The sequence below is a fragment of the Giraffa tippelskirchi genome, chromosome 2, assembly GCF_054371585.1.
Source record: "Giraffa tippelskirchi isolate mGirTip1 chromosome 2, T2T-mGirTip1v1.2.pri, whole genome shotgun sequence".
Classification (NCBI taxonomy): Eukaryota; Metazoa; Chordata; class Mammalia; order Artiodactyla; family Giraffidae; genus Giraffa; species Giraffa tippelskirchi.
Window position 1 is genome coordinate 120,685,838 of NC_137276.1, and position 27,158 is coordinate 120,712,995.

At 42.8% G+C, this 27,158-nt stretch overlaps 1 protein-coding gene and 1 long non-coding RNA gene across 2 annotated transcripts in view; one reads left to right on the forward strand and one right to left on the reverse strand.

The window, feature by feature from the left end:
* Positions 1-27,158, forward strand: part of LOC145538445 (uncharacterized) — a 105,123-nt gene that overhangs the window by 66,287 nt on the left and 11,678 nt on the right. The gene's annotated exons all lie outside the window — the stretch shown is intronic.
* CLRN1 (clarin 1) overlaps positions 17,997-27,158 on the reverse strand; it is a 42,983-nt gene continuing 33,821 nt past the window's right edge. The window contains exon 3 of the mRNA XM_081570457.1: positions 17,997-18,262. Coding sequence (XP_081426583.1) covers positions 17,997-18,262 — 266 coding nt within the window. The remainder of the gene's footprint in view (positions 18,263-27,158) is intronic.

Below are 27,158 nucleotides of genomic sequence, written 5' to 3' on the forward strand. Positions count from 1 at the left end.
TAAGCCAGAAAGTAAAACACCAATACAGTATACTAACACATGTATATGGTATTTAGTTAATCGGTAAAGATAACCCTGTATACGAGACATCAGAAGAGACACAGATAAATAGAACAGTATTATGGACTCTATGGGAGAGGGTGAGGGCGGGATAATATGATAGAATGGCATTGAAGCATGTAAATTTTCATATGTGAAACGAATCGCCAGTCCAGGTTCAATGCATGATACAGGGTGCTCGGGGCTGGTGCACCAGGATGACCCAGAGGGATGGGATGGGGAGGGAGGTGGGAGGGGGGCTCTGGAAGAGGAAAACATGTACACCCATGGTAGATTCATGTCAATGTATGGCAAAACAAATACAATATTGTAAAGTTAAAAAATAGATAAATAAACTAATTTAAAATTAAAAAAAGGAAACACAAGGAAAAAAAAAGTTTTACTTTTTCCTACCTTTATGCATTTTATGGGTGGTAGCACAGGCTAGGGATACAATGAGAAGTCAGAAGTACTCAAGCATGAAGACTGGGGCATTGGTCCCTCCATCAGTGGCCATGTGGTGTTTGGTTGGTCACTTAGACACTGGTGTTGGGTCATAGTCCTGCTCTGAAAGGTCTTAAAGACCAATGTGGTTCAATAGGAAACATATTTGGTCTTTATCCAAAGAATTCCTAAAAACCTTGATATTTCAACTGTAGAACACCTAGGTGGTATTGGAGAAATAGAGAATTAGTCTGTTTGGGGGAAAAAAAAGTCTCCTACTTGGTGTCAGAAAGAATGTGAGAACCAGTATTTAAAGCACATGTCCTGGAGTCAGAGAGGGTGGGAATTTTTGCTCCTCTTCTATGCGTGCATCAGTTGTCTTCAACTCTTTGCGACCCCACAGACTGTAGCCTACCAGGCTCCCCTGTCCCTGGGATTTTTCAGGCAGAAATGCTGGAGTGGGTTGCCATTTTCCTTCTCCAGGGGAATCTTCCTGACCCAGGGATTGAACCTGTGTCTCCTGCATTGCAGGTGGATTCTTACCTGCTGAGCCATCAGGGAAGCTCCTCTGTTGTTTTAGTTATCTAATGCTGCATAAGAAATTACCACAAACTTAGAAGATTTCAACAACATTAATTATCTCAATTTCCCTGGGTCAGGAGTCTAGACATGGTTTAGCATTCACTGCCTAGGGTCTCACAAGTCTGTGGGCAAGGCCTTGTATTCTCATCTAGGCTCATCTTCTCTTCTAAACTCACATAGTTATTGGAAGAATTCATTTCCTTGTGACTGTAGAAGTTATTTCTTCAAGACCAGAATGAAAAAGGGAGGTTCTGCTGCTTCAAGTTTCTGATCTTGGGGAAAGCCTAAGCTCTCTTATAATAGAACTAACTTGGTTAGACCAGGTCCACCCAGAGTACTCTCCCTTTTGATTAACTGAAAGTCAAACTGATTAGGGACTTTAATTACATCTGCGAATTTCCTTCACCTTTGCCATATAAGGTAACATAGTTGTGAGAGTGATATCCTACCACCACTGCCATCGTTGGTTGGCTTTTTCAGGTGGTCTCTTTCTTGTGTGAGTTTTGGCAGATTGTGTCTTTCGAGGAACTGGTCAGTTTTATTATTTAAGTTATCAAATTTGTGAGCATAGATTTGTTTATAGTATTCCTTTATTACCCTTTTAATGTCCATGAGATTTGCAGTGATGTCCCTCCTTAATTTCTAATACTAGTTATTTGCATCCTCTCTCTTTTTTATCTTAGCCTGGCTAGAGGCTTCATTGATTTTATTGATCTTTTCAAAGAACCAGCTTTTGGTTTCATAGATTTTTCTCTATTGAGTTCCTATTCTTAATTTTATTGATATCTGCCCTAGTTTTATATATTATTTGTTTTCTTTACCTTGCTTTGAATTGAATTTACTCTTCTTTTTCTAGTTTCCTAAAGTGGAAATTTAGGTGATTGATTTTAGATCTTTTTTACTAATATATGCTACATATTTCATTTTTTTTCAATGCTATAAATTTCCCTCTAAGCACTGCTTTTGCTGCATTCCACAAATTTTGATAAGTTGTGTTTTATTTTTATCTAGTTATCTTGAGATTTCTTCTTTGACCCACATCCTGTGTAGAAGTATGTTTAATCTCCACATATTTGGGGATTTCCCAGTTATCTATTATAGATTTCTCATTTTATTCCATTGTAGTCTGAGTAGACACTGTCTATTTTTTATTCTTTTAAATTTTTTAGCTTTTGTAACAACTGTAAGAGTTCAACTGGTGGACCAGGTAAATATATTTCATGGCCTATCTAATACCTAATAGAATGTGGGCACCAACCTAATACCTTATAGTATGTTAGGTGTGTTTTATAGCCCAGAATGTGGTCTATCTTGGCAAACATTCCATGTGAGCTCGAGAAGAACATATATTCTGCTTCTGGTTGGATGCAGTATTTTATATGTCAATTATATCCAGTTGATTGATGGCATTGTTGGATTAAACCATGTCCTAACTGATTTTCCACCTATTGGATCTGTCCATTTCCGGGAGGGGGTATTGAAGTCTCCAGCTATGATAGTGGATTCATCTATTTCTCCTTGCAGCTCTATCAATTTTTTGCCTCTTGAAGTTTCATGCTCTATTGTTAGGCACATACGTATTAAGAATTATTATGTGTTCTTGGAGAACTGACCATTTTATCATTATCTAATATCCTTCTACATCCCATATTCTGTTGATAAGAAGCAAGTCACAAGTCCCGCTGACACTCAAAGGGAGGGCATCATACAGAACCGTGATTTGTTGGGGTGGGGAGGTCACCTTAGGGTGTGTCCACCATATGTAGATACTGGCAGTGGTCTTGGACCAATCATTTCACCTCTCTGTGCCTTACTTTCTAACCTTGAAAAATGGAGATAATAATTTTAAATGCATCAGTGGATCACTATGAGGATTTATTCACACCTAAGAAGCATTTAGAACATTGGGACATAGCAGGTATCTATGACTTTTAGCAGATTCTCTTCAAAACAGGGACAACAGTTCCTGCTCTGTTGACCTCTTAGAGTTTTTACAAAACTCAGGGGGATGAGGCTCTCTGTTAACTGAGAAGCACCACACAAATAGCTGTGGGTTGTTTTAGGGCTTGTCTTTCTCAGTCTTGTAAAAAAAAGTTGCATTTTTGACTGCTTTCCTGTGATTGTGTAATGGCACATAATTGTCTGTTTACATCTGTAGATGAAAAGAATTGAAGGTTCTGCACCTATTCATCATGTTGACACTCCACCTCTGCCTGCTTTGAGATACTTTCTGCCTCGTTTTAGAGGCTGTTCAGGTAGCAGAAAGGTCACAGGGCAGCAAGTAATGAGATATGAGCACACTCAAATTGCTGTGTGATCTTACAAAAGTCACCTACCCTCTCTGGGCCTGCAGAAGTAAAATAAGATGTTGGACAACACTAGGTAATCTCCAGATAACTCCTTCAGTGCATACCTTCTCTGATTTTGGCTTCATTTGTCAATTCTTCCCAACTCCACCTGGAAACTCTTGACTCAGGCCTATTAACTCTTCTATTTAATAGGCTGTTCACGGTTCTATAATGCTTGGTGCTCTCTTCTTGGACTTCAGGTCATCCAGTTTTCTATGGAATCAAGAAAACCCCTTCAAAGACAGAAGGATTCATTCTCAGGAGCATAATTCTAGGAGCCAGAAGCAAGGTAAAGCTAACAAAGTCAAAAGGCAGGCAAAATTACCAGCTGCTCCCAGTAATGAACAAGGTGTAGAAAGGTTTTTCGTAATGACTATCTCTGTAGAGCATAAGTAGGAAGGCATCCATTAACTCCCGTCTCCCCTCACACCATCTGTCAGTTGTGTCAGGCAGTTGGTAATTGCTCTGTGTGACCCTTGTTGTTGGTAACAGAGACCACACTGTACATTGCTGCTTTCTCTGCTTTCTCCCATCTCCTGGCAGCTGTGGCTATAAGGTTTGTGTCTATCCTGAGATGGCAGATCAGGGTTTCCCTGGCTCTTGTAACTAAATATAAACAAATCACTCACTCTCCCTATTGGGAAATAAGTTATAAATAACAAGTGGGAGCAATCTTTCATCAGAGAGGCTGTGGTTACTAGGAAACGGGCACTGTAGTCAGGCTGTCTATTGTCATTATGTATCCATATGGCATTGAGTATAAGCTCTGGTTCTCTGTCCTTGGTCTTTCAAATGGTTCTTGAGTGCACTGTTCTTGCATATTATTCTACTCTTTGGTAACTTGGGGGTTCTAATTTGGCCTCTGTCATCAAACTTGCTGTGTGACTTTGGGTGAATTAAATTACATCTCTGATCCTCAGTTAAAATTCTCAGTAAAAGAGATGAGAAAGTTCAGCTAGATCAGGGCTTCACAAATGACAGCCCACGGACCAACAAATCTGGTTTGCCATATGTTTATGTGTGGCCAGCAAACTAAGAATGGTTTTTACATTTTAAAATGGTTGAAAATGAATTAAAAGAATAATATTTCATGACAGAAAATATTTTCCTATTTAATAGTGTAATATAATAGTACATAATTATAATATGTAATGTACGCAATATTTATGAAAATTATATGAAATCCCAGTTTGTGTCTAGAAATAAAGTTTAATTGAAACATGGCCACACTTATTTGTTTATTTGCTGTCTGTGGCTGCTTTCAGACTCAACAGCAGAGTTGAATAGTTGTGACAGAGATCATATGGCCTTCCAAGCCTAAAATAATTACTATTTGGCCCTTTACGGAAAAAGTTCACTGATCCCTGACCTAGGTGGTCTTGTACCAGGGGTCCCGAACCCCTAGGATATAATGCCTGATGATCTGAGTTTATGTAATAATGATGGAAACTAAGTGCACAATAAATGTAATGCTCTTGAATCATCCTGAAACCTCCCCACCACCGTCCCCCTGGCCATGGAAAAATTGTCTTCCACAAAACTGGTCCCTGGTGCCAAAAAGGTCAGGGACTGCTGTGTGTTAGTCACTATACAAATTGACTAAGTCTCAGCATAGGACCTTCTTAACCTGGGAAAGAATTTCAGGCTTTAGGTGAAACAGACCTGGGTTGTCTAGCGCTTCCAACAAGTCCTAATTACTGCCCTGGCTGATGAATGGCCTGATAAGGACTAGAAATACCTCAACTCAAGACAGGATTGGGTGCTGGACTCTGGTCCTGCCCTTGTCTGGGTTGGCCCAGGCCTGGGGACCAGGGTAATGAGCCACATGCCTGCTCTGGGAGCCATGACCTGCAGTGATTCTGGGCTAAAGCCCCTGGAGGTCTAGAGGAGAGATGAAGGTATTAGGATGTCCTTGCCTTGATAGAGAGACTCCAAGTATGTGGCTTAAACAAGCCAGAAGATTGTTGGTCTTTCCCATAAAACTCCAGGTAACCTATATACTAAAAGAGATGTATCAACTGATTGCAATATAAGGAATTTATTTGGATCCTACAAAAAAGTTTATGGAGGAAATTAAATACTATATGTTTTAAAAAATGAATAAATACTGTGTGTTTGATCATAATAACAAGGAATGATATGATCATAAGAAGAGTCCTTATCCTAAGATATATGCTAAAATATTTGTGGGTGAAATGATGTGATGTCTGGGATATGCCTCAAAATAACCCACTTGAGGAGGATCTGGGGTGGATGAGTCCATATAGGTGAAAGAAAGTTGGTCCAGAGTTAGCAGTTGAAGACATGTAATAGGTAAACAGGGCTTAATTATATTACTTTCTTTAATCATGTGTATATTTGAAATTTTCCATAATAAAAAGTTAAAAATATCTGTGTTCATAACCATTAATTTAAAATTTGTATTTTTAAAGGAATTTAGTCCAAAAAACCTTACACAAGAGCCAAAAGTATATAATTATAGTTATTGTGTCTTTGATAGAAAATTCTGGTAAAAAGTTTCCCTATGAGAAAAAAAAATTCTTGAAGAGGAGTAACTGTGTTAAAACTTGTAAGCATTAAAAAATTTTAATTGCTGACATATAGTTTATTAATAATTTTGCTATTGATATATAATTATCTAAAATCTTACAGTAAATAGAAAAAGAAAACATAGAACTTGCTACTAATTCCCTAGCCAAATGTACCAACTTTTATTAAGCTTGCATATTAATCATATAAATATTTAGCATTTACCAGTGCCTACTGGATGATGGATGGTCTTATATTATTTTTTCCAATATAACTGTAATAAAATTATTTCTTGGGCTTGAAAACAAGTCTGGGTTGACAGTGATTGGTATGGTGGCTTCTTAATCATCAGGAACCCAGGCTTTATCCATTTGTGTCTCTGTCATCCTCATACTTAGCTTGCACCTCATGGTCCAATATGGCTGCTTCACCTACTGCCATTAATTCTGTATTCCAGAGTGTAGAAAGGGGAAGGGAGAAAGGACAGGCCCTTTAAGAGCATGATGTGGCATTTGCACACGTCACTTTTGCTCATGTCCTAAAGGCTAGAATCATCTGGCCGCTCCTAGGAAAGGAGATTAGAAATGAAACCGCTAGCTGGGCAACCATTCATTCTACTAAGAATGTTTTTTACTATATAGTAAAGGGAGAGAGGCCATGGCAGGGGGCGACAATGAATAGCCTCTTCCATTGAAACCTTATATTAATAGATAGATATGTTTATGTACAGATTCCAGAAGTCTCCCTCTTGATCTGAATCTGTTTCTTGCTTTTCTCTTTCCTCCATCTGTCTTCCAGTCCCTCCTCACCTTTTCCTTGCCATCTTGTAAATAGCTTAGTTTGAGAGTGCAAGTGACTACATTCCTTCAGTTCTGGTGGTTTCCATCCAGACACCCACTCACCTATTATTCATACATTTCTACCCATGTAGTCATTTGTCTCCCCCACACTCACACACAAAGTTTGGTTTTGCAGCTCGAGAGACATAGGTTTAAGTCCTACTTTCTCTCCTAATCTGTCTGTGATCTTGGGTTAAGTCCACTAAGCTTTGTAAGCCTTGTTTTCCTCACCTGGAAGAAGGCATAATTGCATCTGAAAGAGTCCCTGCTTAGCCTACTTATGCGGTAACTGTGAGGATGAGAATAGTTGTGGGGAAGTGCTTGGACTTTATACAGGGTGAAAAGCCACATGGCTGGGAAGTAATGCATGAAGGGAACCCAGGTATGCTGTACCTTCCAGAAATCTGATCATCCTGCTCTTCTCATGGAGTGAGCTGCTGGGAGCCATGTATCTGCATGTGACCTTATCCCAGTCATAGCTGGTTCAGACGCAGAATCTTGTCCCCAGCAGGCTTGACTGTTTATTTGGGGAATATGCATTTGGACCGGAGAGTCATATGATGGTTAGAGAATCCTGTTAGTGGTTGAGATCTGTAGGAACCAATCACAAACCCTGGGATCCTTGGAGTTCAGCAAGTCTTTGTATTCTATGAGATGCCTTATTCCTTCAACATATTCCATTTCTGTTCTTTGATTTGTTAGAGTGGTTTCCTTTCCTTACAAGAACCTCGACTAAGAAATTCTATTATTGGCAAATTTGGCAGACTGTAACATTTGGTGCTCTCATCTTATAAATTTGTGCCCTTTCACCCTCTCAAATTGAAAGGTAAATGGTGGTTTTTTGTGTTTCCGTAATCTTTCCCAATCAAAACTGGGCATTAGAAGAGGCTCTGACAACAATTATTAATGCTGTAAAAAATATGAATTTATGTGTGTGTGTATGTATGTATGTACATATCCCTGGAGAAGGAAATGGCAACCTGCTCCAGTATTCTTGCCTAGAAAATTCCATGGACAGAGGAGCCTGGCAGACTACAGTTCATGGGGTCGCAAAGAGTCAGATAAGACTGAGCACAGCGCGTGCGCGCGCGCGCGCGCACACACGCACGCACACACACACGCACATGCACACACACACACACGCGCACACACACACACACACGCGCGCGCGCACACGCACACACACACGCGCGCGCACACACACACCCCTTTCCCAGGGTGATCAAATGAGCCTGAATTCCACTTATATAATAAAAGAATTTTCTGTGTTAAAACAAAAATGAGAAGGTGGACTTTCTGAAGAAAAGGAAGAGCTTTCAACCTTTTCCACCTGCATTTAACACTAAAGCACTATGCACGGAAGACAGGGTGTGCTCTTCTCCACCACACCCTCACCCTAGCACAGACTCCATGCATTCTAGAACCCTAGGGTTGCAGCGCATCCCTGGGGAGCACTTCTTTGCCTTGGGAAAGCAATCTTCTCACAGAAGCCTCAGAGACAGGTAGGTGTGAGCTGAGGTAGCAGACTTGATTCTGAGGAAACAGGAGGGCTTAGAAACTTTCAGAATGAAGTAAAAGGGACTGTTTCAAATCCTAAAAGATGGTGCTGTGAAAGTGCTGCACTCAATACACTAGCAAATTTGGAAAACTCAGCAGTGGCCACAGGACTGGAAAAGGTCAGTGTTCATTCCAATCCCAAAGAAAGGCAATGCCAAAGAATGCTCAAACTACTGCACAATTGCATTCATCTCACACGCTAGCAAAGTAATGCTCAAAATTTCCCAAGCCAGGCTTCAACAGTACATGACCCATGAACTTCCAGATGTTCAAGCTGGATTTAGAAAAGGCAGAGGAACCAGAGATCAAATTGTCAACATCCATTGGATCATTGAAAAAGCAAGAGAGTTCCAGAGAAACATCTACTTCTGCTTTATTGACTACGCCAAAGCCTTTGACTGTGTGGATCACAACAAACTGTGGAAAAGTCTTAAAGAGATGGGAATACCAGACCACATTACCTGCCTCCTGAGAAATCTGTATGGAGGTCAAGAAGCAACAGTTAGAACTGGACATGGAACAACAGACCGGTTCCAAATAGGGAAAGGAGTACGTCAAGGCTGTATATTGTCACCTTGCTTATTTAACTTATATGCAGAGTGCATCATGTGAAATGCCAGGCTGGATGAAGTACAAGCTGGAATCAGGATTGCTGGAAGAAATATCAATAACCTCAGATATGCAGATGACACCACCGTTATGGCAGAAAGCGAAGAAGAACTAAAAAGCCTCTTGAACATATATTATCATATGTGAAACAGAACACCATTCCATGTTCGATGCATGAGACAAATGCTCAGGGCCGGGGCAATGGGATGACCCAGAGGGATGGGATGGGGAGGGAGGTGGGTGGGGGGTCCAGGAAGGGGAGCACATGTAAACCCATGGCTGATTCATGTCAATGTATGGCAAAAACTACTACAATATTGTAACGTAATTAGCCCCCAACTAAAATAAATAAATTTATTAAAAAAAAAAAAGCCTCTTAATGAAAGTGAAAGAGGAGAGTGAAAAAGTTGGCTTAAAACTCAGCATTCATAAAACTAAGATCATGGCATCTGGTCCCATCACTTCATGGCAAATAAATGGGGAAACAATGGAAACAGTGAGAGACTTTATTTTGGGGGGCTCTAAAATCACTGTAGATGGTGACTGCAGCCATGAAATTAAAAGACACTTGCTTCTTTGAAGAAAAGCTATGAACAACCTAGGCAGCATATTAAAAAGCAGAGACATTATTTTGCCAACAAAGTTCCACCTAGTCCAAGCTATGGTTTTTCTAATAGTCATGCATGGATGTGAGAGTTGGACTATAAAGAAAGCTGAGCACCAAAGAATGATGCTTTTGAACTGTGTGCTGGAGAAGACTCTTGGAAGTCCCTTGGACTGCAAGGAGATCCAACCAGTCCATCCTAAAGGAGATCAGTCCTGGGTGTTCATTGGAAGGACTGATGCTGAAGCTGAAACTCTAGTACTTTTGCCACCTGATGACAAGAGTTGACTCCTTTGAAAAGACCCTGATGCTGGGAAAGACTGAAGGTGGGAGGAGAAGGGGACAACAGAGGATGAGATGGTTGGATGGCATCACTGACTCAATGGGCATGAGTTTGAGTAAGCTCTGGGAGTTGGTGATAGACAGGGAAGCCTGGCGTGCTGCAGTCCATGGCATTGCAAAGAGTCAGACACGACTGAGCGACTGAACTGAACTGAAAAGGGACATGGGTGAAAGGGCGGGATAGGGATCAATGCCTTGGTTCTCTTTATGGCTGGAGGCTATTAAGAGCCATTCCAAATCTAGTATGATTGTTATCTATGTTCATCTACTGGGAAAGTCTGGGGATATTTAGATTGGTTTCAGATTGGTAAAGAAAAGTCAGGAAAATTTAACTTTTGCCCCAACATTACAGAACTGGTGAGAGCAAGAGTTTGGGCTTAAACAAAGTTGCTTTCCCACTTCAGCAAGCTGATTCCATTGGAGTTCACTTATTGAGAAAATAGTCTGTATTTTAGTGGCAGCATAGTTTCAGTGATTTTAGGAAATCGATTTACATTCTAAAAGAAGGGGCCAATGCCTTGTACATCTTTCCTGTAGGGTGTGTGTTTGAAGCTTAATCAATATCTCATGAATCATTTTGTTCACTAGAACCAGCATCAGCATCCTCTCTTAAATGTTGTAGGAAGTTCACTGGCAAAGAATTGGGAAGATGTAGCTAAACAATAGACCTTATATCTAACATTGCCACCCTCTCCAAAATGAAGAAGTGAAAGCCCTGGTAGCTTCATGTTTAGACAGAAACCAAGGGGAAGGGTACATGCAAGATGGTATGAAGAGACCGAGTTTAGGGACTTGAGTAAAAATTAGAAACAGTCAGATCCCTGGAACAGAAAAAAGAGTTAAAAATTGACCATCATCACTCAACAGAGATTTATCAAGTGCTTAGCACGTGTCAGGTACTGTTCTAGGGAACAGGGATTCTGGGGACTACTGCTGAGTGGACAAAACAGAATTGATTTACAGTGAAAGCATTTCGAGGATTGGGTTATATTTTATTTACCTCTCTCCTTATGCTCTTGTCGTCCAAAGATGATGGAAAGACTTGTAAAATTTATATCCTCCTTGTTCAAAAAAACTTAAAGCAACTTCTAAAGTAGTATGCAATTAATGATGAGATTATAAAATAGAAGTAGAAGCAATAGGCAAATACATTTCAAAAATTTAAAAATCATTGGAATCTGGACCCAGCTCAGAATAAGGCTTGTTACTAAGACACATGTATCCTTGAAATGCTAGACACCACAGGTGAGCCACAGATGGGGCTTTAGGCTTTTCAGTGACTAAACAATGGTGGGGGTAGGGGAAGATGATACCACCACCGAACCAACCAAGCAACCATGGTCTCTGGAAGAAGAATAACAAATCCTAATACCAGGAGGAGGAGGAAATTTAATAATCCTCCATAAAGCAGGACACTCTGTGAATATGCTAAAAGACTGTATCAGAAACCAAACACCACTCGGGTGAGGCTGGGAGAGCTCTCACCTTGGATCCAGTGGCCGGGTCTCTGTGGGTTCACATGGCATCTCCTGCAACAGCAGAGGGGAAGCGTGCTCCTAGTGAGTCAGTCCCTGCAGCTTTCTTTGGCAGACATTAACACACGGGAAAGCATGGCTATTGATCCTGCATGTGTATCATGAGATAAAGAACTTTAATGCGATTCACAGAATCGCTAGAAGCAAGGCAAGAAGGAGATAAGAAGGCTTGAAGTGAGCTTCCTGCAGAGAAATGTGTGGTTGTAAACACGATCAGAACCATCTCCACTTGGGCCATTTTGCTCACCCAGCTTGTTACGTACAAGTGCGTTTGGCCATAGGTGTGCTGTCAGGTGGGTGAGGAAGGCCAGAGAAAGGATGGAAACAGGCTGTCACGTTTTGTTGGAATAGAAAGAATAAAGCTGGAATGAAACTGCTTTGCCTGTTCCATAGGAATCATCTAGAGTGCCCTCCTGCCCTTTTTAAAAGAAGTACCCACTGTTCAGTCAGCCAGGATATCTGTGAATATGATACACAGAGAAAAGGTGAAGCTGCGTCTCCATGTCTTTCTCTCAATGTAACTCCGTGTCTTTTCTCTCTGATTTTAGAAAACAATAGAATGGGTAAGAAATTGTGAAGGAAGTTTGGTCCATCATTAGAAGGCAAGAAATGATACTAAAAGACAATGAGTAGTAAAGATTAATGTGTAGGATACAGACTCATATAACCAACCATGATGGGTAGTTTTGGGGAACTTGCCAAATTGACATCCTCTTCTGGGATGAGCACACGCACAGGCACACGCAAGCATGCGCATGCCTGCACACGCGTACACGCGCACACACACACACACACACACACACTCTCTCTCTCTCTCTCTCTGCCCCCAGCCCCTCCCTTTATCTGTGACTCATCTCTCTCTTTGCTTGTGTGGAACAAGAGTGGGCACCTGACCAAGGGCATCAGGTACAGAGGCTGGCTGCTTCATTCTGGTGTTCATTCTCTCTCTCTCCCACCCCCTGCCCCCTCCCTCCACCACTCCCTCTCACTCATTGGTCCTGGATCTTAGGGGATAGTGTAGATCCTGTAGACAATGTAGAGATGGAGTTTCTCCTCTCATGCTTTGAAAAATCAAAGAAAGCTGGTGGGCAGAAAGAGAAAGGAAAGTGAATTAAAGGCTTAGGGAGAAAATAGGGGCCAGAGGCATGTGGCCTTAGATCCACACGCACAGAGGAAGGGTAGGAGAGAAGAAAGGAAGGGAAGGGCAACCTTGGTCTCACTGGACTTTCTGATAGACTTGCCTGTCCATGGGCTGAGTGCACACAGCACCCTGGTGTACCAGTGAGATGAAGATGCCTTGTGTCTTTCGAGTGAATCTCTCTCCCATGCATTCTCTCTCTCATTACTTTCTCGCTTACGATGTTTTAAGTGGGTCTTTGTTTCTAAATTAAATGTTTCCTGACCAATATACTAAGTAAAATAGGATGTTTTCTTTCTTTTGAGGTAAGGAATAGAGGATTAATGGATATGACATAAATATATTTTAAGTTTTTGTATATTTATGAATTTTAAAAAAGGAAATAGCATATTTGTGCAGGTGGAAGGGTGGCTGTGAAATTTGCTAAGAACTGAAAAAAAAGTGAAGCAGAGTTCCCAGTGTCACGTTTCTTTTTAACGGATGTATGGTTGATTTACAATGTTGTATTGGTTTCAGGTGTACAGCACAGTGATTCAGTTGTACATTATATATATATATATATACTCTTTTACAGATTCTTTTCCCTTATAGGTTATTACAAAATATTGTGCATAGTTCCCAGTGCTATATAATATGTCCTTTTTGCCAGTTTTATGTTAATGTGTGTTTGTAGGGTGGGGACAATATTTCACCAGTTCTATTTGCTTTTCTGCTCTTCCATGCCTGTTTCACTCCTACACCTGTACGCCAAACACCTCTGCCTAGTCCAGGTAGCTACATATACAATTTGGACAGAAGGGGGTGACTGTGGTGAACGTAAAAAGTGATACTAAGTTCAATGGTCACTAATTTAGGAGTGAAACAGAGTCAGATACATACTTGCAGAAGGAGCCTGCTTTTTTTCTCCAAAAAGTGATAGTGTTATTCACTCAGTCATGTTTGCCTCTTTGTGACCCCATGAACTGTAGCCCACCAGGCTCCTCTGTCCATGGGATTCTCCAGGCAAGAATACTTGAGTGGGTTGCAATGCACTTCTCCAGGGGAGTCTCCCAACCCAGGGATCGAACCCAGGTCTCCTGCATTGCAGGCAGATTCTTTACCATCTGAGCCACCAGGGAAGCCCCCTTTTCTCCCAACTAGCTAGAAAATCCCTAGGGCCAGGAAGGGCAGGAAAAGGAGAGGAGGTACACTAGATTATACCTAAAATCTCTGCTGGAGTGAGGGTCATCTTTTTCCAGCACCAGAAAACACTGGGGAAACTGAGGCAGTGCCCAGGTGTCATCCTCACTGCAGTCCAGGTGAAGCCCTAGTTGACAGCAGAGAATGAGTGTCCTGTCAGCAGCCTTGCAGGAAGGACACCGCTCGAGGCCCCAAGACTTGGCTTAGGACTTGTCTGACCCAGAACTGTGGAAAATTCCTCCTATAAATGCCATGACCCCTCAGAAGGGGGAAGTGAGGGCAAGTGGGGCTCTGGAAGTCATAGTGGCTGCCTGAGGCATGACCCAGCTGACACCACAAACCTGGGTGGTTATGGAAGGCTCCCCACCTCTTTCCTGACTCTTTCAGATACATTAAAAAAAAAAAACAAAAACCCTTTACTTGGTCTTATTAAGTGTAGAGTTCTTACAACATCTTGTGAAAATCGAAACTCTAGGATAATTGTTGATTGGGGGGTGCAGAATTTATGTAGTTAAGGAGTCTCACCTGCTTAGTTGGAGTTTTTACTGCAAATAAGTTCTGTCTTTAATAATAAATTGAAGCTTTAAAAAGAAATAAGGATATTGAAAGGACTTCCCTGGTGGCTCAGAGGTTAAAGAATCTGCCTGTAATGTAGGAAACCTGGGTTTGATATCTGGGTTGGTAAGATTCCCCTGGAGAAGGGAATGGCAACACTCTCCAGTATTCTTGCCTGGAGAATTCCATGGACAGAGGAGCCTGGTGGGCTACAGTCCATGGGGTTGCAAAGAGTTAAGACACGACTGAGCGACTAACACTTTCACTTTTTTCCGAGGCATTTGAAAGATTTTTCTTGGCTCTCAACCAAAGATCAAGAAAAAATGTTTACTAAAAAATGAAAAAACATTTTCCTGCCATTTCCTCCCCCATCTTCAGTGCCTTACACACAGCTAGATCCACTGTAGACGAAAGATTTGAATGAATGAAAAGGGATTTACTAACCAGCATTTGGAAAACATGCTGAAGGATACCAGCATAAGTTCTAGTATTCATTTACTCTTGAGATATTTATGCAGAAACTTCACTCTTCATTTTGGGGATAAGGGGATGAGTAATGTGGCTAGAGGGCCAGGGCTTCAAGAAAGGCAATGGTACAGACAGTCACTCAGTGGTTGTGGTGGAGGGTGCCCCTGGCCTGAGGCTGTATCTCAAGGGGCTTAGAGAGTGTCTTGGTTGGTGTGAAGCAGAGCTTTCCTGGAGAGCAAGGCTTTGTTGGCAAACTTGGGTACTAAAAAATAACCACCCCAACTCAGCGGCTTTACAGAAAGTTTATTTACCACTCTTGTCACACTCCCAGGTAGGTCACAAAGCCCGCCTCTGTTTCATTACCTCACCTCCTGGGTCCCATAACTTCCCAGGCTGTTGTGCCAGGGGAGGACAGAGGTGGAGGATCCCAAGTGAGGGTCTTCAGAGCCAAACCCGAGAGTAGCTCAGGTCACTTCAGCCTACATCCCATTGACACAGACTCACTCCCATGGCCCCAGCTGCAAAGGAACTGGGAACTGTGGCTTAGCTGTGTGCCTGAGAGGAACCTGATGGGAAATGCAAAACATTATCCACTACAGAGGGCCAGTGGGGGAAAGGGGGCAACAAATGAGCAGGGCCAAGGGGGCACCTGTGTGACAGCCAGCGAAAGTCTATGCAGCTTCTGGTGGGCAAGGATAAGCGTCAGACACTGCCCTTCCTTGTGTGCAGGCGCCGGCTTCATTTTACACCGGCCTTGAGGGCATGTAAAGGGATGTGAGAGCAGCTGCTCTGAAGGAGCCTCCAGAGAAAAAGACCTTTGTAATCGGCACAGCGTGCACGGAGGGAAGGCGCCCTCCTCCGCCACCTCCTCTCCCGCCCAATATGCATGTGTTCGGTTCTGCAGCCTCCCTCTGCTTCAGGGAGCTTATTGTGTACATCCACAGCCAGCTCTGCCCCGGAGCACCTGGCTTTCCATTCCTTGCCGTTCTTTCCCACAGCGTAATAAGCACGGATGCTGATGGTGTGTGTGGACACTAGGAAAGGAGCGCCCTGCTGCGCTCCTGTTTGCTGCCCCGGAGCCAGCAGGGGGCCCCGCGTCCCCGTGAGAATGAGAGACGGAGGCTGCCACCTGGGGCGGGAGGTCAGACACAGCGTGATGATTGTCATCCCTGGGCTCTGATCCTCCCAGAGGGACCCTCTGAGATCGAACCGGCCACGTCCTCCTTGGAAAGCTTTACTTGCAGGCCACATGGCACAGAGGTTTCTTCTGAGAGAAGAGACAGAGCCAGCTTAAGTGCTGTCCTCTGAGGGCCTGGGTGGTACCTTGTATTTTTGGGTGCAACCCACTTTACTGGGACGGCAGCCCTGCCTCCACTCCTCAGGGAGTGATCATTCTCATCAGGAAAGATCATTCGTTTGCCTATTAGGCTGTCATTGGATTTTCAGCTGCTGCTCTGAGTTTTCTCTGTTAATGGAATAGAGAACAACCAGGGAAGTGTTTTCTAAAGAAGGAAGCTTGGTGTTAGAAGTGTTTCAAAACTGAGGACAGAGAAAGGAGTCAGATGGGACTGGGGGGCCTCTCGGGATCTCAGGCCAGTTGCCCTGGTCTGTGGAATTCCTAGTGCTGTCCTGCCCACTCCTAGAGCAGCTGCTCTGAAGGAGCAGATGGGACCACGAGATGCTTCCTTATGTAACTATTTCATGAAGACTTCCAGACCTGGGTGCCCCCAGCCCATTACTGAAATAAGCAGCCTCTTTCTCACTAGATGGACTGGTGGTCTTCTAGAAATTCTCCAGGTCATCTTTCCTGAATGAAGGTCGAGAGACTAACATCTGGAAATGAAGTGAGTGTTCTGATGTTAGCCTGTGGGCTTCAGATCTCCATCAGAGCAAGTATATAGTCAGGTACACAGTCAGTCATTTGTTTCTTGTAAATTGTTCCCCACCCCTCCAAAAAAAGGATTTTTTAAAACGAGCCCTTTCAGAACCTCTTGTGTGGGGACTGAGTACTGAGCAGCTGTGGCAAAGGGCCTGGTGGTCTGCTCTCTGTCATTGCCTGCTTCTTCCTGAGTGCTTTCTCCGGGGCAGCCGTTGGAAGACAGATGAATGGTCAGTTCTAGGTTCAGTTGTGGCCTCAGGTCAGCAACAGACCAACTTCATGGGTAACTGAGGAAAAAAAGTCAACTTGGGTCATGCTTTGTGACAGACCACAACCCAAGATGACAGTGATACCGTCATAATTCCAGAACGTAATACGATTTTTGTAAGTGGAACTTAGTGCTTGAAGATACTAAAAAGTTTGAAGCAACAGCACCAATGAGTCATTTTGCAACGAATTTACTAAGAAGAATCATTTTTCATGATTCCTCAGTGGTCCCAGCAATTATGTCTGTTGAAAGTACTGCATTTCTTCTTTTTCCCTTTTAGAGGTTTATTCATTCTGACTAACAGGCGTGGAAATAAGACAGTGCTTCAAATGACTTTTTAAAAAGTGCCTGATATACTTGCTGCTAAGTCGCTTCAGTCGTGTCCGACTCTGTGCGACCCCATAGACGGCAGCCCGCCAGGCTCCCCCGTCCCTGGGATTCTGCAGGCAAGAATACTGGAGTGGGTTGCCATTTCCTTCTCCAGTGCATGAAAGGGAAAAGTGAAAGTGAAGTCGCTCAGTCATGTCTGACTCCTAGCGACCCCATGGGTCTGCAGCCTACCAGGCTCTTCCACCCATGGGATTTTCCAGGCAAGAGTACTGGAGTGGGGTGCCATTGCCTTCTTCCTGATATACTTAGCATTGCTCAATTAATGCAGTATCATTTTAGGAAAGCGATTCCAGCTCTGTCTTCTGGTATCTGTGGCAACAAATGTGTGGATATTATCAGAAATAGTATTTGTTTGTTTTAAAATGTGTCCCTCATGCCTCTTGATTTCTTCCTGACAGAGCAGGCATTTTGCACTCTGGTGTGGATGTGGAGTAATGGTTTGTTCATTCTAGGCAACTGTCTCAACTAGCCAGGTGAAGCAATTTCCCACCAGGTTAAACAACCTTCTGAAGCCTTTCTTCTGCTCCCCTTCATTTCTGGCCTGTGTCTTTAGCACCCAGTTTGTATATATTATCACATAGGATTTAGTGCTTTAATCTGTGCATCTAAAATGTTGAGCAAAATTAACCACACCTAAGTGACCAGAGCTAGTCTACTCTCTCACTGTGAGAATGACAGACATGTTTGCCTTTCAGTACATTAGGTCTGCAGCTACATTAGTTGTTTCTGTGTCTTTAGATTTCGCAAAAGGGAACTGAAATCCAGCAAGTCGTATTAGAAGCCCATTCAGAAAATGAACAAAAAAGCAGATGAAAACCACCCAGAAGGAGGTGGTATATTTTTCACTTTGCGTTTTGTAGGCGTAAGTCCCTTCCTTATAATTTGCAATTTTTTCTGAGAGGTGGTGGATTTTCACTTCAGAGGCAAACAATATCATGACAAGACAGCCACAGGAGCCTGCAAGAGAAAGAACAAAAAACGTGCTGGGAAAAATATTTCCTGATTGTAAGGGACAAGGAAGAGGGTTTACGTGCAAACTGAAGAAAGCCTTTCCCACCATCTCATTTGCATTCTTCTGCAAAAACATACTTAAAATTTGTAATCATGAGCCTGATTCTCCAACGACGGGTGGTAGTGCATGGATTATGGCTCTGAGTGAGAAGACTTGTAGCAGGGTAGAATTGAGCCAGTCTTACAAAGACTAGGAGATGTTCCACTTTGCATGAAGAGAGGCTGAATTGCTGGGCACCTTAAAAGCACAGTGGTGGAACCAGGCTACACAGCAACCTCAGCTATGGTGTGACTTCAAGAGAACACATTTCTCTGTACTTCACAGAGGCCATATACTAGAAATGGTTGTCATCTAGTCCCCTTGTGAAAGGGCTAAAAGCTTTCTCCTTCCCCTCCTCCGGCTCCCATCTGGCCACAGCTGCCCAGAGGTGTCCCTGTGCAAAGGCAGCCCCGTCTAACATGTTGAGGTGGAGAGTATCTATTCTCCTTATTTGTAACAGAACTTAGGATTTTTACCTAGGCGCGTGGCTGCCTTGAACAAAGACTACATTGGTTGAGGGAGGCAGGGATGTGGGGCTAGAAAAGTTTCCTTGAAGTGTGCAGCGTTAGGGGCCTGCACTTTCTTTCCCTGTTGTCCTTCCTGTAGCTGAAATATGTGGCCTTAGAAATGGAAGCCGTGTGTTATAGAAAAATAGGAAAGGAGGAATCTTGGATATCAGATACCAGGAGTCACCAGCCCAGCCCTGGACTTCAAATTCTAGGTTTTTACATGAGAGAATAATCAGTGTTTATTTTGTTTAACCCATTATTATTATTTTATTACTCATTGGTAGCCTAATCTACTTTTAAATGGTGTGACTATGGCCTGGAGCTCTCTGCAGGACAGGGGCACATCATATTGAGTGGTGCCTGAAAACTCAGGCCCTCTCCCCTGAGGATGGAGGAAGGGAGCCCCCCAGAGGGGTGGGTGGCACAGGGGGGCAGAAGCACATGGCAAGGGGGGCAGAGTCAGGTTACACCATGGAGAGCCAGGGCTCTGAGGGCTCCCACAGCTACAGCTGCATCCCAGGTCATCATAACAGGTTGCTAGTTAAAAGGAGACTTGCTGAAATGGTTTTCTGACTTTGATTAAAACAATTTGGTTTCACACTCTGAATCTCCCTTTTGTTATATGAAAGTAGTCCATTTTAAATTTTATTTATTTGGTCACTCCTTGCTGCATATGGGATCTTAGTTCCCTGATCAGGGACCAAACCTGTACCCACTGCAGTGGAAGTTCAGAGTCTTAACCACTGGACCACCAGAGAAGTCCCAAAAGTCAGTTTTAACCTCCCAGTCTCCACTTCCTTGTCTATAAAATGTGGATAAGAAAGATGATTAAAGATTAACATTTGATATTAGAATTGTCACAGAGAAATGCTTACTAATTGGTCGCTATTCCCCTGGTGTTTATGTATTTGTTTTGTCTTGCAAGTCTTAACCATCATCCCTTACTGCACTCTACCACACACCAAAAAAAACCTCTGACTCCATCAGTTAGGCTACCCTGGAGAGTGTATTATAGTGCCTTGTTCCTCCACACGCTCTCCCATTAGATTTGTGACTCCTTGAAGAGGAGTAAGTGCTTTTGCCTTCAATGACAGTTGATTCAGATGTCCTGGGAGCAGCAACGTAGTGGCTTAAGTTCCCATTCATTAATTCACTCAATCCTTTATTCAGTGAGGCTTATTGATGGGCCAAGCATGGGAATAGTGGTGGAGCTTTCAACATTAAAGAAAAAGCATGTGGTGGTTTCTGCTCTAACAGAGAGTATAATCGGGCAGGGAACTCAGATAAAACAGTTATAAACCTACCACAGTGAGCGTCATAGTAAGGGAGGTGCGGGTAGCTATACCTGAGAGGGTGAGCAGCATCCTAGAAGGTTCTTTGGAAGTAGCTGTAGGAAAAGTTAGCAAAGGAGGACTGTATGAGGAGAACATTCCAGATATGAGGTGCTAACATGCAAATGTTGCCCCATTCTTTTCCCAAAGGCTGGGTTTGGATTGGTAGAGTGGGGGTGGGGCAGGAATGAACAGGAAAAGTGAAATTCCATTTCTTCTATGAGAATTTCACCGAGGAGTGGCCCCACCAGCTTGCTCCTTGTCATCATACACCCCCAAATAATCAAATGATATAATTTTCTGGAAACTTCACTTTCCACCAGCCTCGGGGAATATTCCTTTGTAAGAATTGTCAGCCTATTTTTGTATTCTGAGCTTAAAACCAGAGCTCTCCCCTGGCAAAACCGTATTATTCCTTTATTGTTCAAGCTAACAAAGAGGCTGCGATGCTGTTTTCTCTTTATCTTTTATTTGAAAATTGTGGAGAAAATGCCATTGCTTTTACCATGAGAACCTTCTTTGTGTGAGGAGATGGTGGATTTCAGACAGAAGTGAAACACTGTATATCCTTGGTGCTTGAAAGAAAAATTCAAGCTCCGTTTCCTTTTTCAAGTTGTTAAATATTTTAAAGGTGCATCATAGTGAGACCACATTTCAAATTCTTAAAGTCAAAGTTGCTGGGGTATATTAAAACCAATAGCCCTTTGCTGGAGCTAATACCTCAAGCCTGCAATCTCCCAAAACACGATGCAGTCGTTAAGAGGATGGTCTATGATTTTGACTGGATTTAGGAGTTATCCGTGAAGTAGACTTGGTCATTTCAGAGTCAGAGCATGGAAACCCAGCCTGAGTCTCTGCCAACCCCTCAGTGATGCTAAGACACATGGAGAGAAACAACTCAGTATGAACTTGGGACATTTTTGCTTCTCTTTCCCTGGCTCTAAAAGAAATATGGAGCCACTGATACCTATTTATGGCTTATGGAACAAAAGATACCCAAGAAGTGTTTCTCTTTTTGGCGTGGCTGCTGGGGACATGGAGAGAGGGGTGTAAAGGACAAGAATAGGTGTGAGTGATGACAAGAATAGGGTTCAGCATGTTTCCAGTTTGAAAATTATTTCTAAAATAAAGTCTATCACTTTAGACTCCAACAAGGGGGTTCCTGCTATGGGCTCCATATTTAGAGGGTCCTGCTCTCTCTCTCCTGTTGATACCTCTCCCCCATAAGGTGAGGAATCCTTGATGTCAATGGAATGGGTCCATCTAGAGTTCTTGACTGCATTCTAGACTATACTTTTGCTGTTGTTCAGTCACTCAGTCGTGTCCGACTCTTTGGGCTGCAGCATGCCAGGCTTTCCTGTCCTTCACTATCTCCCAGAGTTTGCTCAAACTCATGTCCATTGAGTTGATAATGCCATCCAACCATCTCATCCTCTGTCAGCCCCATCTCTTCCTGCCTCCAATCTTTCCCAGCATCATGGTCTTTTCTAATGAGCTGGCTCTTTGCATCAGGTGGCCCAAGTATTGGAGCTTCAGCATCAGTCCTTCCAATGAATATTCAAGGCTAATTTCCTTTAGGATTGACTGGTTTGATCTCCTTGAAGTCCAAGGGACTCTCAAGAATCTTCTCCAACACCACAGTTCAAAAGCATCAATTCTTTGGTGCTCAGCCTTCTTTATGGTCCAACTCTCACATCTGTACATGACTGCTGGAAAAAGCATAGCTTTGACTATACAGATCTTTGTTGGCAAAGTGATGTGTCTGCTTTTTAATATGCTGTCTAGGTTGGTCATAGCTTTCCTTCCAAGGAGCAAGCATCTTTTAATTTCATGGCTGCAGTCACTATCTGCAGTGATTTTGGAGAAACCAAGAAAATAAAGGCTGTCACTTTCCATTGTTTCCCCATCTATTTAGCTTGAAGACTGTACTCTTGGGACTCAGGAATTTTCTCTGCACACAGCCCTAAGCACTCTTCCTGAGCTGGCATGAGTGTCTTTCCAGGGTCCATCTCCCCAGGGGTGGATTTTGTGGCAGGTGCTGTGCAGCCCCGAGGCCTGAGAGTGGCCAAGGAAAAGAACAGCTGTTTGGCAGGCATGGTCAGAGGTTGGATACATGGTGGAGTGTTCATATGTGCTTGCTTGAAGCCCTTTACAGTGTGGAGGGAACCAGGCATGGGAAGAGAAGCCAAGAGACAGGGGATGGCACTCCTTCCCTCACCACATTCAGGTGCAGAATTTCCAGAGCTCAAGAATTCTAAATTTGGGACTTCCCTGGTGGTCCAGTGGCTAAGACTCCACACTCCCAATGCAGGGAGCCTGGGTTCAATCCCTGGTCAGGGAAGTAGATCCCACATGCTGCAACTAAGACCTGGCACAGCCAAATAAATAAATAAATATAAATATATTTTTTAATTATAAGAGAATTTTTTTTTAAAGTATTCTAATTTGAATCTTGCTTCCATGACCTTATTTGTCAAAGGAGAAGGATAGAATATGTTTCTTTGACTAGTTTAGCTTATACCTTTGAACTGGTTAGACATGTGGTATGTGGACTTTCATTCATGCTCTTGCCCACAGCCTCTCAGAGGTTAGGATCATGCCTGCATGCTTCCTTCTTTCTTTGCCCAGTTACTTGTGTGTCCCCCAAGAGCCCAAACTCAGCTGGGGCCATTTCAGTCCCCACTCCCCAGGTCTGTCTATCTGACCAACACTGCTCCAGCTCACAAGAAAGATTAGAGTACAACAGATGTAGGAAAACCCAACAAGCTTACTCAAGCTAGGATTTAGACTATAACCAGGCATATGAGTGAGGTTTTTCTGCCGGTGTCTTACTCAAAGACAAGCCATTTTCCGTTCACATGTTTGATTTCCCCACCATCTGGCTGGTACCATAGTGGGTTTTTTTTCCCTTCTCCTTTTAATGACTTTGATTACTCAGTTAATTTCTGACTGAATAGGATAGCCGAGTTATAAGGCCGTCACATCATGAATTATCAGTCAATTAACAAACATGTGTCATGTACTAGACACTGCGCACTCAGGGGTCCCCTCTGGCAGCTGTCTGGGGCTGCAGGATTGGATATCTCTCTCTCCTCTAGTCCTTACAATATAGGGAATGAAGGTCACAGCCAACAAGAACACTGCTTCTTCATCCCTTGGTGACCCCTGAGGTTGACTATGCTCTCAGGGGTGGGAACATCCTACCGGGATCCATGGGAGTCTGGTGGAAATATTCCCTCAAAGGTGAAAAAATAAAACCCCAACTCTGAAACACTCTATTATCACTAGGATTGCATTTGGGAAATAATAAATTAGAATTTCAATTCATTTAAAGCAATGGCCAAGATTCCCATAAAGCTAACACGTCATCTTTAAACTCTTTTAGAGATGATAATTGGGGTCAGGATTTGCCACCCTAAATTATCCTACTTCAATATATTATTTTGAATTTAAGTTACATAAGAAACAGCTAGTACGAGAAGGACACTCTGACCCTTCTCTGTCTCCCTGAAATCAGGAAATAAATTGCCCACTTGAAATGTACCCTCTGTGCACCTGGAGGGTGGAAGACATCCTTATCACCAGAGATAGAGAATTCAGAGCCAAGATGGCTGTCTAAACAAAATTTCTAAGTTCTTCACCAATTACCCCAAGCCCCAGCCACTTTGTCCTGTTAATTTTTCACAAACTTATTGTTTATTTATCTGAAAAGTGTAAAAGCTGCCTGCTTGAGTCAGTTCTTCAAGTCTCATATTTTATGAGCTCCAGTACGAAGTTAAATTTGGTCTTCTCTTGTTAATCTGCCTTTATCAATTTAATTATGAGGCCAGGCAAAGAACCTGGAAGGGAAGGGAGAAAAGTTTTCCATCCCTGCAATGGCAACTCTTAGAGGCATTCCATTTCCTCTACAGCATAATAAATTGAAAATTTCCTTCTTTAAGGAGACTGAAGAGATGATACACGGTGGTAGGAAAACCACAACTTTTCAGGTGTAAGTGCTAATTTTCTGTGAAATTATGTAATTTCACTAGAAAATCAGTTTTATTGGTGAGATCTCTGGCCATGATTTCTTCCCCAAAAGAAAACTGCTCCAGTTCCAGACTACTTTAGAGACCAGTGGCTATCATCTAGAAAAGTAAGGCAAGCTAATCCCTAAGAATAGATTGAGGTTATCATGAGAGCCATTTGGTCATGTGTTTCTAAATAGCAGGTATGGATGAAGTTATACCAGTTGTTGTTCTGTTGCTCAGTCTTGTCTGACTCTTTGAGACCCCATGGACTGAAGCCCACCAGGCTTCTCTGTCCTTCACTATCTCCCAAAGTTTTCTCAAACTCACATCCATTGAGTCGGTGATGCCATGAAACCATATCATCCTCTGTCACCCCCTTCTCCTGCCTTCAATCTTTCCCAGCATCAGGGTATTTTCCAATGATTTGGCTCTTCGCAATAGGTGGCCAAAGTATTGGGGCTTCAGCCTCAGCATCAGTCCTTCCAAAGAATAGTCAGAGTTGATTTCCTTTAGGGTTGACTGGTTTGATCTCCTTGCAGTCCAAGAGACTCTCAAGAGTCTTCCCCAGCTCCACAGTTCAAAAGCTTCAGCTCTTCAGCACTCATAACATCAGTTAGGTTTAGCTTTCCCCCTTCTTCTGTAATGTATGTCTTCTGTCATAGAGAGTTGCAGAGCCCACATCTAACTTAAGTTTTACATATGTCATGTGAATGAGAATGTTTCATGCAAAGAAGAAATGGTCTTAAAACACCATGTTTGTCTAATCTAAATCTATTTTCAGAAAAGGAGGTGGTCATTTGTTACTAGAAAATGTTTAGAGCTGCTTCTGTTTTATTCATTTATTCAAGAAATACTTACTGGATACTTATTGAACTATTCTAGGTACTGGGGATACAGCACTGAAAAAGCACATGAGGAACTTCCCTGGTGGTGCAACGGTTAAGACTCTGCACTTCCAATGCAGGAGACATGGGTTTGGTCCTTGGTCACAGAACAAAGATCCCACATGCCACGTGGCATGGCCAAAAAATAAATAAGATACTGTCTTCTATATCACAGTATGCCCACTCCCACAAAAGCAGATGAAAATTCCTATCTTGATGGGATATGTATCTTAGTGGTGGTGAGAATGGAGAGAGAGGCAATAACAAAATAAGTAAGTCCATTCTATAGTTTATCAGAGTGTGATGCGTACTAAGGAGAATAAAGCAGGGAAGAGAGATGGCCAGGGGAGGTCTCAGAGAGATGACATTTCAGTGCCTCTTGATGAAGTCTGGGAGTGAGAAGACAGGTATCTGAGGGGAGGAGCATTTCAAACAGAAGGAACAGTGAGTGCAAAGGAACCAGGTGGTTTTAGAAGAGAACCAGGCAGAGAGGAGTAAGACACGAGGCATGTGTGCGGTTTCTGCGGTGGGCAGAGCAAGTGCTGCTTTGAAAGTCATAGAAAGGACTTAGGTTTTGACTCTAAATGAAAGAGAGGGTGGGACTTCCCTGGTGGTCCAGTGGTTAAGAATCTGCCTTCCAATGCAGTGGACGCGGGTTCGATCCCTAGTCGGGGAACTAAGATCTCACATGTCATGGGACAACTAAGTCCATAAGCCACAACAACCTCTGTACTGCAACAAAGAGCCCACACACCGCAACGAAGATCCAGTGCAGCCAAAATAAAAAACTTAAAAATGAATGAAACAGAGGGAAGACACAAGTGACCATTCTGAACAGACAGGAGTCTTTTTCTCATTGTGTTAGGACAAGATTGAGGGTCTCCTTACAGGAGATCACACACTGCCAGGCCCTGTGCTAAATGATCTAAACAGTCCTTCTACTGCATCCTTACCATGCAGGACCTAGAATGCAGTCCACTGACTATGATTCTGGCCCTTCAGATGGTACCCTGCACATCTAAACAAAACTCCTTGCCCATTGCCATGACAGGCTGGCTAATATTACTTTTCTCCTTTCTGTAGTCTCCTTCCAAAGTTTATGCTGAAAAACTAGTGGAGTATTGTTCTTGCTGTCTTTTCTTACAACCAATCCTATCCTTCCTCAGGCTGTGTAGCAATGATGCCTGGACATCCTTAATTTCTTTCTCAGACCCTGAACAACAGCTCCTCCATAAGGATTGATGTGGAAATAAGTTGCAGTTGGTTTTTCAACTAACAGTTGCAGAATAATATGCCCTAGACTTATTACAGGGCTTCCCATGTGGTGCTAGTGGTAAAGAATCCGCCTGCCAATGCAGGAGTTGCAGGAGATTTGGGTTCAATCTCTGAGTTGGGAAGATCCCTCGAAGTGGGAATTGGCAACCCACTCCAGTATTCTTGCCTGGAAAATTCCATGAACAGAGGAGCCTGGCAAGCTACAGTCCATAGGGTCACAAAGAGTCAGACACAACTGAGCAACTGCGCTGGCACACACACACACAAACACACACACATATGCACACACAGACTTGTTAGAGAGGCCAGGATATTATTAATCCTGAAACTGATCTATGACATAAGCTTCTTTCTATTTCTGTACTGTTCTTTATTTTCCTGTCTTAATATTTGATATATGACTGTGCATATTAATGTTCTATGCCATGGTTACAATTATCCTAATTAATTACTCCTACATTAGGAGCATCCCCTTTTTAAAGAAAAGCAGTATTTTCATTGTTTATCTTGCTTGGTGTAACTCAAACATGATGCTGCATGTAAGAGAAGATACAGTAAGTACAATTTGAAGTCCACATTTTGGTGGTTTTCATCACCTCTAAAAGGCATGAATCAATGCATTTTATAGCATCCTCGGAGAATATTCACTGAACTGCCTAAGATATTCTACCATGGGTCCTTGGCAAGTCTTCTATGTAACCTGCTTTCTTACATGCACATGGGCATTAGACTCTCTATCATCAATTGGAAAATTTCTTGGATGGAATACAGAAAAGGCATGCACTCATATAGT